This window comes from Anser cygnoides, chromosome 1 (assembly GCF_040182565.1).
Source record: "Anser cygnoides isolate HZ-2024a breed goose chromosome 1, Taihu_goose_T2T_genome, whole genome shotgun sequence".
Classification (NCBI taxonomy): Eukaryota; Metazoa; Chordata; class Aves; order Anseriformes; family Anatidae; genus Anser; species Anser cygnoides.
In genome coordinates, this window is record NC_089873.1 from 127,686,576 (window position 1) to 127,698,962 (window position 12,387).

General features: G+C 39.1%; 1 protein-coding gene and 1 long non-coding RNA gene across 3 annotated transcripts in view; one reads left to right on the plus strand and one right to left on the minus strand.

Annotated features, from left to right (window-relative positions):
• The window catches only part of MBTPS2 (membrane bound transcription factor peptidase, site 2), a 36,121-nt gene extending 23,734 nt beyond the window's left edge, over positions 1–12,387 (minus strand). Inside the window, exons 1-4 of one of the 2 annotated variants that reach the window (XR_007157545.2) lie at positions 12,140–12,387; positions 7,629–7,777; positions 5,805–5,943; positions 1,854–1,957 (exon numbers count right to left, since the gene is read on the minus strand). Coding sequence is in view for 1 of the 2 variants with exons in the window: in XM_013183964.3 (XP_013039418.1) it covers positions 1,854–1,957; positions 5,805–5,943; positions 7,629–7,777; positions 12,140–12,214 (467 nt within the window). In the remaining variant the exon portion in view is untranslated. The remainder of the gene's footprint in view (positions 1–1,853; positions 1,958–5,804; positions 5,944–7,628; positions 7,778–12,139) is intronic. The other variant, XM_013183964.3, reaches the window with a different exon arrangement.
• LOC125179764 (uncharacterized) lies at positions 1,956–3,763 on the plus strand. The gene is made up of 2 exons (XR_007157546.2): positions 1,956–2,102; positions 3,655–3,763. It is a non-coding gene; the product is annotated as an uncharacterized lncRNA (long non-coding RNA).

The window sequence follows — 12,387 nt, forward strand, 5'->3', positions numbered from 1 at the left end:
TTTTGGAATATCTACGTGAAGACTTTACGAAGCTAGATATTTCAGAAGGGACTTGTAAAGGCATGACAATCACGTTTCAAGACATTTATTGCAAATAAATCAGCTAATCTCATATCTTTTCTGTGACAGTACACTGGGCAAAGCATTATATTTAGTCACTTTTCATACAATCCCAGCTGCAAGAATGAAGCACATATATAATAAAAGGAGACATAAAATTAGGAGAAGACATAAAATTACACAAAACAAATCAGAACAAAGTAATACATGAATTCTCTGCAGGTAACTCATAAAAACTGCCCTTACTACAGAATAGCAAGGGTAATCTCCTGCCCATGCCAGATTTCACGACTTGGGTAGAAGGCATAAAGGGAAGGAGAAAAAGGTTTTTTTGATATAAGCCTTGACTAAGCTAAGGCTCGAGTATTTTATGCTTTTGTAGCCAATACTACCTTGAACTGAAGCTGGTGAAAGTATGTAGGGAGTCAAAATGATGTACCAGAAAATATTATTATTATATACAATAATCATACAATTCTCCCATAGCACAGCTATTTAGTAAAGCCTGAGGATGGACCTTAACAGCACTATAGACCCAATCTGTACTAGGAGAAAAACAAAAACATAAAAACACAACACAACAAAATGACAAGGAGAAAACAGCAGCAGCAAGTTGCTGTAAATGGAAAAAAAAATAATCTCCCAAATTTTGATTGACAGTAATTTTACAATGGACAATCCAATTTTTTCTCCTTGAAATAGATGGGAATCGATTTTTAACAAAAACATAACCCAAAGCTGAATATTCAGAGCCACTGCCCCAGATCTTGAGTGAAAGTATCATACCACTAAGGTATAAGAATTATTAATTCTGGTTAAAAACAGCTCCATAGTTACTCCTGGATTCTCTGCAGTTAGCCAGCAGCACATGAAGGCACTGTAAGAGAAAGGAAATTTTCTTGTCTCTTCCTGTCATGGGATGAGCAAGAGCAAAGAGCTTCATCCTCCATAAAAAAAAAAAAACACCCACTGGATATTACAGAAACCAAGCTTAAAGACAAACAGAGTATATGAAACACACAGGGTCCCACATCACTCCTTTGACTGAGAACTTTCATTGCTATAAAACAGGCTGTAACAGGTTCAAATGCAGTCATGACTTCTTATTCTCAAGAAAATCAGTGAAACAGCTTAGGGCTTCGTGCCCATGGGACAAATAATGCCTATGATGTCCCTAGGAAATGTGGAGGACACCTGAATATCAGTTCTGGTAACCACCACTTAACCCTCTTATGCTGGAGTGTCGTTTAACAGTAATTGACTAATCATCAAATAACGTCTTTGTGAAGTAACCATCACAGTTAATAGTGACATTAAAAATTTCAACCATGATCAAAATTAACACATTTCTGAGATTAATAAGGGCAAATCACATTTGACTGAGTTACTGCTGTTCAGATGCTACTTCATGAGCTGCGTTTAAAAAAACTAATTTAAAATCTATTTTAAAGTTCCATTCTACAATAGCATGCAGGTCCTCTTCAAATGCCACAGCTGCAGAAATGAAATTACTGTATGAAAAACAAGATCAATTATGAGCAGAATTACTTTAAACCTGATGCAGCATGGTATATTTACAAAGCAGAAGTCCTGTCTCATGATCAGTAGAATAGGCACTGTATTAAAACTCTGTCCTTTCCTGTACATCCTTCCAGACTTAAAATCTAAGGAAGCTATGAAATACGGAATAAACAGACTCCCTAGATAAACTGAAGAAATGCTAACAACGTTCACCTGTAATTGGAATATTAGTCTTTCTTGGCACATAGTAAGAGAAAAGTAGTTTGTATTACCGAATAGCTGCCACCCCATGGCCGACTTCATGTATCACACCACTGATGAGGATTGCAGAGAAGAAATAGGTCAGCTGGCTGACAGGCAAATTTACACCAGGCACCTGTTCATGTGGGCATGACAACAAAACAAAACACACTAGGAAACCAAGAGGTACAAAGACAAATCATCCTGCCTCTAACCTTGCTGCTCTCACTCAGCTTTCTCAGCCCACCAACACAACAGGAGCCACACACACAGCACTACTGGTTTGTACCTCTTCTCTCTGTTTATTCAACATAGTTTAAAATACACTGAATATATATTCTTTTGCTGAAGGTTGAAAAGCTCTGCAGGTGAAAAGCCTTTTCCCTCCCCTACTCAGTCCCCACAACCATGACAGAGTGTGCCCTACTCTATATTAAGCTCCAGAAGTTTATAAAAACATACACAGACTTCAACTAAAATGAGACAGGCTTGGCACTGTGAGCAGTAGTTTACAATACCCTGTAGATAGTCATGTGGTTATTGAGATCCACCCTTAAAAAAAAACAAAACAAAACTGTAATACATTTAAAACTGGAATTGTCAGTCTCCCTTCTCTCTTTCTATAAAACATGACACCACCCCAAATTGAAAAGATCAAAAAAAGAGTAACTTCTGTCTATTGTTCAAGCTTTGGCAGTCTGCATATAGCAGATTAAGATTAAAAAAAGCACTTGCAATGGAGATACTATTTTAACTGATGTAGGACATAACACACAGCCCCCCCAGTCTTCCTGTTGCTGTGGATTCCCACCGCTCCCCAGCTCTTCTCTGCACTAGTTATGAGACAACAGCTCCTTCCAGCCAGGCTCCAAAGCAGTCAGTCACAAGTCAGAAGGAGGAAGCCTGCCCTCTTTCCATGGGACAGGGAGGAGGACTGCTCAATTCCCACCTCCTCTCAGCTGCTGGGGCTGCAGTAGGAAGACCTGCTGCTGACTCAGGGACAGTTGTCCCTGCTGCTCCCCACGCTCCAGGCAGGGAGCACCCCAGTGCTAACAGCTGCTAGGCACATGGCATGAATTGTGTGATACAGTGTCAGAAAAGAGATGCGATGGGCAAACATTTCTGACCTGCCTGTAAGACTGTCTGAAAATGACCTTGTGTGACACAAAAGGCTGCAGCTCCTGGCTGCTGTTCTCTGGGCATCAGATCCAACTGAGCAGACCCTATTCAACCCTACCTTCATTCAGTCCCGCCTGTTGCTCAGTTATGTGCATTCAGCTATCATGAGGAACCCTGAGACAGCTTGATGAGACAATTTAACTAAAAGAAATCCTTTGGAGGACTGTTTTCACTAGTGTTACACTGAATCATTTCACAAATTCTGTTCAGAGTGTGATGGTGACCAATATACTTATCTTAACTGGCACAATGATTGTACCTCCCTGTATGAAGACAGCTGCTCTTCACTCGTGAGGCTTCCATTGCTGGCATTAAAGCATTAGCTGGCGGCATTAATAATAGATCAGTTAACTGGCATTCTCAGTGGCTCTTTGCTCCAGGAGCATGGGAGGACAGACAGCTATAGCAAAAGTTCCTATTGCAATACCACCGTGACTGTATCACATTAGAAAACACCGAGTGCTTTCACGTATCATGTCAAAGAAGCTAGCTTATGACACACCTAAAGAGGAAGCTAACTCTCATGAAGAATTCACGCAGTATTTTGTTAACAAGCGTTGTCACCTCATATTTCATGGTCTTCTGGAAATGCCTTTAGTAAAAAAAGGTCCTTTCCAAATAACCGATCTGCTTCTTCCCCACTTTTACTAACAGGCAACCAACACAAGAGGAGGAAGCTAAAGAAAAACAACTCAGTTATCTGCAGATGGGTATTCTGAATAAAGTATATGGCTGAAAAAAAAAAAGAGGATGGGTGCAAAAATCTAAATCAATGAAACATAAGCATAACTCCCTTTCTCCAAAGATGAAGAATAAAGGCTAAGCAGATTCATGCCAAAGGCTAAAGCACAGTTAACAATTAAAAACAAAAAACAAAACAAAAAAAATGCTCTCTCTCCTCCAAGGCAGTCAATTAATTATGAAACATATTGATGACTAATTTAAATGATGAGAAGGTCCTCCTCACTTGTTCTTCACTTCTTTGCAACCACGTCTGGGTCACTCTTAGTGTCAACAGAATACTCAAACTCTTTGAATGCAGAATTACAGGACTGTGACCGTTGAGAAATGAAACAAAAGAAAGAGAACCACACAGGTTCTCACAGCTTAGGAGAAGTAACCTTATCTCCATACACGACACTACATTATCTGTATACAATCCATCTCTTTCAGTACTGATCTGTCCTTGGTTTGAGTGCAGTGGTACTGCCAATGAGCAGTCATCGCAGAATCCATTCCACATTGAAATTGTTAATATTGTGCTACATTTCTGCTTTCATAGTTACAGTTCACACCAGATTACTTGCTAAAGCTCATCTTGACTTTGCTCACCTTTTACTTATGTCACTTTCGCAGAAGAGCAGAGTATTGCAAATGACTACTTTGGTGTCACAAAGTGGATGGATTCATGTAGTGATCTCAAAAAATGAAAATATAAGAGAGCTATTTCTTATTCTGGAATGCAATAGACACACATGCTTAAAATGGACCCTGTTGGCAGGTAAGAAATTTTCAGTCCCATGTTCAATTTGTGCTCTACTAGACACACAGCATAACACCAAGACTTCCCACTCACTCCTGCTTGCTTCTGGAGGTAATTCAGGAGCAGGTTGTAGACCAGGTGACTAACAGTGGCAGTACCAGCAGTTCTCTCCCAGGTTACCGCTTTTGCCAACACATACTGCATTTGCTGCATTCACCCTACATGTGTGAAACAAATCCAAACCATCCCAAATGCACTGAGTTTATAACGCATGCTAACGATCAGGCTGCCCACTCTCATGCGATTTATTTAAGTCTAGTGGCATACGGTCAATTTAGCACTTATGGGAAGGTCTGTCAAAGCAGCACACAATTCCCAACTTCTGTTTGCTAGACTAGCTGAGTAGTACAACAGTGCAAAATGGTTGGGTACCACTGCTCTAAGCCATGCAGTATAAGGCAGAGCAATCTTATAGGACTTTTTGCTTTCCTGGAAAATGACCACACATTCTGGCCAGAGAGCATTCTTGGTGAAATAAGGTTAGCTAGGAACCTTTCCAGGTTAAACCTGTTGTAAGGGTAATGATACTTCTTCCAATACAGCTTTATGTATTTTGACGTAAGACATAAAGACAATATTTGCAATCTCTCACATTCTATAAACTACATTTCTTCCTAAAACAACACAGTATTGTCCAGCATCAGAAATCCATGAAACAATCAAATAAATTATTAGGCCTTTGACTAGATACTGTCAGAAACAGAACACTCAATTTCACAGCGTAAATTATGCAAAGGTCTTTGAACAATCCAAATATATACAATCTCCTCACTAATGAATCTTTGTTTCCACAATCACACAAAGCTCTTTACATTTCTCTCCTTTTCAACTGATGTTTTGTATTGTAATAAATGAAGGAGAACTCTTCTCTTCCTGCGGATTATGGACTTGTTTTGCAGGCTTCAAGGCCATCATTGTCTGCATGGCATCACATGGCCCAGAGAAGGTAAATTCTTATTGCTGTTTTGTATTCTTAGTACTATGATAATTTAAGGCTTTTCAAAATTGCTGACCAGTTCTCACTTCTGAGAATATTTATTCTTATTTATTCTTTCACATATTTGCATTCGTCTTCCCCTCTTTTACTACCTCAACCCTTCATTTGTAAGGCTGGTAACAAACCAGCAATTTTTTATTTAAACAAATATTAGCAGTTAGGTTATCCTTGCACGGGAGGATTTAAGTATCATATATCCCATTAAGAAGTTGGTTAGTATCAGCTCACAGCCTTCAAATGAAGACCTGAGGAGAGAACACTTACCACAACTTGCAGCATACGATCATTCTGGGCTTTTGGTGCCTCAGTTAGCATCTGTGTCAGCGTCTGCATCAGTGTCTTTCCAAGAAGAATAACAGAGCCAAACATGGCAACTATACCAAACACCATTCCCATGCTGAACCTGCAAAGACAGGCAAACAGTTTAGTAATACATAGGCACAGGAAGCTCATGCATATTCTCTGGGTATTTAACTTAGTACACAAACCTCACAGGGCAAAACCTACCCGGGGCTACTACTATTCATGCATCAACAAGAAAGTAAGTAAATATTAGCTAAAGGAAACTAATAACATATACTAGTAACATATTTAATAATATATAATATTTTCCTTATTTAGTAAGTGTTTGATATCCAAATCACATCCCGATTCATCTTCAAATATTTTTATGCAGTCCTTGTGCGTTCTATTTTTTATTCAGTTACCCAACACAAGTAACTTGCCATTAGCTATGAATAAAAACATAACTTTACAATGTATAATTTACCATGTTGCACCACACCATCACATATTTAGAAATCTGGATCAAGTGATGGGGTGGCATACATATTTATATAAGCTTTTTCAATAAATTTGGCATCTTCCTCACCAGCAATAAAAAGTGCTAAAGAACAATAAATGAGAATCAAACTTCTTTAAAGAAGAAAAATTAAAAGGTACAAATGCAAGACCAGATTAAAATCAATTACTTAAAACACATTCTTCTTCTCACCCATTCATATTTCACTAAAATCAGTGTGAAAAATCATTTCAATTTACTTTAGTCCACCTAATGGTAAACTTTTATTCACCATTATTATTATTATTTTACACTATTCAATAGTTGAAGGATGTGATAAAGTCTATTTTCTAGCTGCAACATTTCAATTCACTACCAGTCCTTCTTCCTCTCATGATCACATAATTGTTCTCTTACCATCCTTAATAAGGCTCACTGGAAATTAGCAATTTTATTTTAAGCAATATGCACTTGTAATGCTAATTAAAGAGACCGATGGAAACATTATACTGTAATAAATTACACACATCAAAAATTTGTGATTGATACAGAACTACTTAAAACCAAAGTAAAACCATTAGATACCAGAGAAACCAACATGAAGCAGACTTCTCTTTCACAATTATCTCACTAATGGTAGCAATACAGGAAATGAAAAGAAATTCATGCCTTACTCATTGTTATTTTCAGAGTGGATATAAAACAACACTAGGGAGGCAATTCACCAATAATTTTCTAAACCAGTCCAAAAGCATCCATATTAACCACCCACCTTATTTACCCATTACCAGCAGTCTGTGCAATCTTCGCAAGGAAAGGTGCAGGTAGGTAAAAGACAGAACTAGAGCAATGTCCTTCTGAGTAGGTACAGTTGCTGAATGTCTGGGAAACGACTGGCAGCAGGGGCACAACTGTCTCTGAATAATTTGTAAACTCTAGTGATCAGGGGAGAGCTCAGTGTACAGTAATGGGCAGATTTGGGATACGAGAAGCTGCTTTCAGATCTACCTCTGTAGAGTATTATATGTAATATCTTTATACTTAAGAGCTATGAGTAGCTCAAACCATAGGTAAAAATACAGTTTATAGATGTCTTGTTTTACAGCATCCCCATATGTAATTTAGCTGTATATTTTTTAGCAGAGGGCTGGCACAATACCTTTATAGCAACCCTGTTTGGTTGGTTTTATCCTTAGCCTATAGAAATAACCACAACTAGGCATTCCACTTTTAAGGATGAAAAGCACAGATGTGGTGATAGTTGCTGCCTCTGTATTTGAGGGAAAAGAAAAATCATGAATTTATACCATAAATAGAGAAATCTGGGTTTCCATCTCCCCCAGTTGTAGAACTGGCGGTTGAAGAGAGCTGTTTGCCATCGCATGTGAAAAGGAGAGATGCTCAAGCCATATGTCAGCAACCAGTCTTCATAAGATGCCTTCAAAGAGCTGGATGACTGCAAAACAATGGAAAGTTAGTTTAACCCAAAACTTTCAGGAAGATTCTGTATCATGTGGCCAAGCAGCAAATCAGATCCACTTATATAAAGACAGACGTGTAACTTCAAGTACATGTCCTGTGCATTATTTATATTTTGATATATAGGCGTGACCTGTATTACAAAAAGGCTACACCACTGTTATGATGCAAATCACAAGTTTAGGATTGGAAGAGAGATCAGCCATCCAGTGTAATTTGGCAATTACAATCTCGTATCATCTTTCCTAGTGTTAAATCACTTTCCGTAATTTTCACCTGCCTGGTCAGAAGGCTAAAGAATGAACTGCTGATGGTATTTTTCTATATGCAATTACATTTTAGTAAATGTAAAAGCTAAAAGTTAAAACTACAACAAAGAAAAACACAATCTGTTGGCTTTCTTTTGGCACCAGCTTATTTCTAACATTGGTGAGATGTGGATCAGAAATGTGGGTATTATTTAGCAAGAGTAAAAACAAGGTCTACTTTTCAATGACTAATGAATCTACTATTTCAATGACTAAGAGCATCTGAAATATTTGATCACACTATCAAAAAGCCAAATAGACTTTAAAATTACCAACATATATTGCAACAATTTCATTCACTATGATCACTTTCCAGCATTTCAAGATACTGTTGGAACTCCTTCCTGCTAATTCCAAAGATTTCTCTTTAGAACTTGCCTTTACAATGAATGTGACCTATGGACTATATAATTAATAGTTTACTGCAGCAGTATCCAATATTATAGGCCGAAAGAAGTAGTTTTGCAACTGTTATTTTATAGTATGTGGTGGTGGTCTTCTCAATAGTCTTTACTCAGCCTAATTCATGGAAGCTAGCATCAGAAAGCCCGCTGAAGGACAGCTTTCCTTAGAGATGAAGGAGGAATTCACAGCTGAGGAAAAGCGTACCAGAGCTGTGAGCCTTCTGACTCTGGGCCGTTCCCAGGGCAGGAGTGTGTCTGACATAATCCAGACAAGTCTTCAGAGCTGTCTGAACTACAGCATCGTTCCCGAATTTCCCTATGAGCAGCAGCACCTACTGAAGACATCAGGAATGCGCAGTTCACAAGGGGCTCCCTTCTGCCCCCCCAGAAGGAACTTCACAAGTTCCTGGCTGTTGGTGAAACAAATTTAGAACTCGCCAAGTTCCTTGCGTTCCTCCTTTCCTTCCACAGCAACGGTGGGGAATAAGCAGCTCATCTTGCACAGCCATAGCTTTTCTCATTTTGTTGAATTAATTAAAATTTGAGCACTAAAAAAGCCTTCCATTATGCCAGAGCCACTTGCTCATCATTCATTTATTACCTATTACACCATTTTATCCTTCCTACCCATAAGTTTATGCATAAATTCCTTCTTCAATTTACTGATTTCACTAGATTTTTGTTCAGTCAGCTGAGGACCACCATAAAAGTTTTCATCATAACGCATCCACTAGTCAGCGCTGGTCTTTGCCTACAACATCACTACGTTGTCCACAACCATATCAGCATTTGCTAGCCTAGCTTTAACAGAAGAGACCACAAAGAATACTACATTTTTACAAATCATACGTAAGCCAGAGAAACAAAGAAAATGCCTCTTCGCATAATCTTGAATAATTAAGAGCAAAAATATGCACAACATTAAGTACATCCGTCTTTTGGGACTTAAGGAAACAAACATATCCTATTCACACAGGATCCCCAAAACCAACAACTAACCAACGAACAACAACAAAAAAAACTCACAAATGTTAGAACTGGAAACAGAAATTTGGCACTTCAAAAATAGCTGTTCTCTTTATCACATACGAAATCAACCTAGAAACTTCTCCCCTAGAAATTCCACCAAAGCATCCCATCAATTCATTGCAACCACACCACAGCTCCACTGTACCAGCAAGGCATAAACAAATACGCTGTTCTTAATGAGAAATACAAGATTACTGACCAATACTTTGGCCAAAAGACACCAAAAATAATATTCCTTTGGGATTTTTCCCAAAAAAAGTTGAGTAAGTGGTGTTCATAATCACTAAATGATGGCATCCCTTTAATACAAAGAAGTAAATGACTGCATTCCTTTGCAAAATGCATTAAAAAGCTCTACTTCTGGTCCTCCTGCCCTGAGCCCAATAGGATCACCCCACTGCCATGTGCACCCTCACTCCCTGGTATGAAGTATGTTGGTACCTTATGTCTCATTTCAAGCTCCCTCCACGGACTTTGGCTCTGCTTCTTTAGCTTGAGCTCTAAGTGATCTTTGTTATATTAATTTTACTATAAAAGCAATACCCTTTTTATTTATGCAAGCTTTCAAAATAATGAATGTCTGCTGAATACGCTGGGAGCTCCATAACTGTCTGCCAGCAAGCAGGAGCCCTTAACATTCTTTCGCGCTGACAAAGTCTGTTCAAGAGCCCCGAACCATTTCAGCTTCCTGACCTTAAAAGCTGAAGGCTAACCTTGACTGAATGCGCCTAACGCATCTTTTATTTCTGATAGCAGAAGGAGGGACAACCTTCCACCCTTTTCACATCCCTGATCCTTCAGGCAGAATGAAATGGGATGATTTAGCATGCTGGGGAGCAGGAATTCAGGGGTCTGCCTACGTGATTCCCTTTTTTAAGACCCAAGCTTCACTGGGAAACTTTTGTATCGGTGCTTCAGTAAAGAGCAACAAGAGGGGCTTACATTTCCAAGTCCCACATTGATTCCTTGCTGATTTGCTAATGCAAATACATTTTATAATTCAAGTAATATTATGTTAATTTATTTGTGCAAAAAGACATTTATATACACAGCTCCTCCTTTCACACCAAAGAGTTTGAAAGGGTTGAGACTCCCAGCCAAAAACGTTGGAAATCAGAAAAACAGTATGAGAGAAAACTGAGCAAGAGACATTCAACATTGAACGAATTATCAGAATAAACATCAACTGCAAGTTATAGCACACATACTTTTGTTGCCAAAAATATTTTTAAAAATAAATTAAAATACTCTAATATTTTTCATTCATGCTCTGCGTGTCGTTTTGGTGTACTTAAATTTTAAATAATTGGCGATCTAAGCAGGGATTACCTTTTGCTACAGTTGTTAGCAATCTAGGGTTATGAGTGTGGTGGGAGATTAAGAGTACTAGCAATAAAACAAACATGAGTTTCCTAATTATATAAATGTGGTTATTTAATCCGAATTCTATTTTGATTGTGGTACTCACAATGAAACTTACCACTGAGATGTACTGACATCAGATCTACTAATAAATCTGCCGAAACCCAACAGCTTACACATTGTTCCTGATGATTAATTACCTTCGTCAACTTCTAGTTAAACATCACAGTTAAAATTTAACTCCTGGACTCTCCTGCCTGCTAGAAAATTCCAGCCATTCCCCTTTCTTATTCAACATAATATGTAATATTCACTTGGTATAATGAAATTTCAAAAATCTTCAGATAAATTATTGTTGTTGTTGTTGTCGTCATTTGCATCATTAAAATGTACAGGCTAATATTTGACAAGAATAGCTTTCATCATTTGCTGAGCTGTTTGCTCCATAACAATTAGCAGCAGGGGGAGCTACGTATCTTTCAAGTTTCCTCACCACCCAAAACTTAGCTTTCCTTATAACATTTTTTCCTGTATTTTACACCAGTGACAAAATGAACATTTGTTACTTTGAAATAATGCTAAGCCCTATTTACACTCAGCAGAAGCAGATGCAGTTCCTGGACTGTAATGCAAATTTCAAAAAGCGAAGGAATTACAGATTGAATGTTTCGTTTGGTATTTTCCTTGTATTTAACTATCACAAGTCCTGTTTTGAATACAAAGTAAGCAACTCCATCCATATCTCACATCGATATCAAGCGTTAAAAAAAAAATAAAAAAATTAATGAAACTCATGCACCGCACACATGCATTCCTGGCTATAATGACACACGGATGGCATATCTTGGTTTATGCATTCCTAAATATAATATCAGGGGCATATTTTGGTTTCAAACCTTTCCTTCTCCACATGGAGGAAAAAGATGAGGCCGATAATGCTCTTTTAGGATTTAATTCTTTGAAGGACAGACAATACCCTCTTAAGACTTATTTAGTTGAAAGGTAGCCCCATAGGGCGCTGATATTTTTTTCCAGTAAACTGAGAGCGCCCAAAAGGAAACGCACATTACTTTTAACCTAAATTTTAGAGAAACGCCGTAAGACACAAGCTCCGCAGAGCACATTTATAAATTAAACGCGGGAGGGTTTCTTCCTGCCGCTGGTCCCCGGGGAAGGGGGGGGGGCCTCTCAGCCAGGCCCGGGGCTCCCGCCCGGCTGTGCGCCCGCAGCCCTCACCTTGAGCATCGTGTCCGCCAGGTAGATGGCGCACCAGCCCCCCAGCACGCACACCACCACCGGGATCGGGATCATGGCGGCACCCGACGAGGCGGCGGCGGCCGCGGCTCTGGACGGAGGAACCCCCCCCCGGAACTAAAGGAGTCCCGGAACTTTTGTGCATCGGCTGCGCCGCCCGCACGGACGCTTCCGGGCAACGCGTCGGAAGAGGGGCGGGTGACGGCGAGGCGACGCTCAGCGGTGCCCCG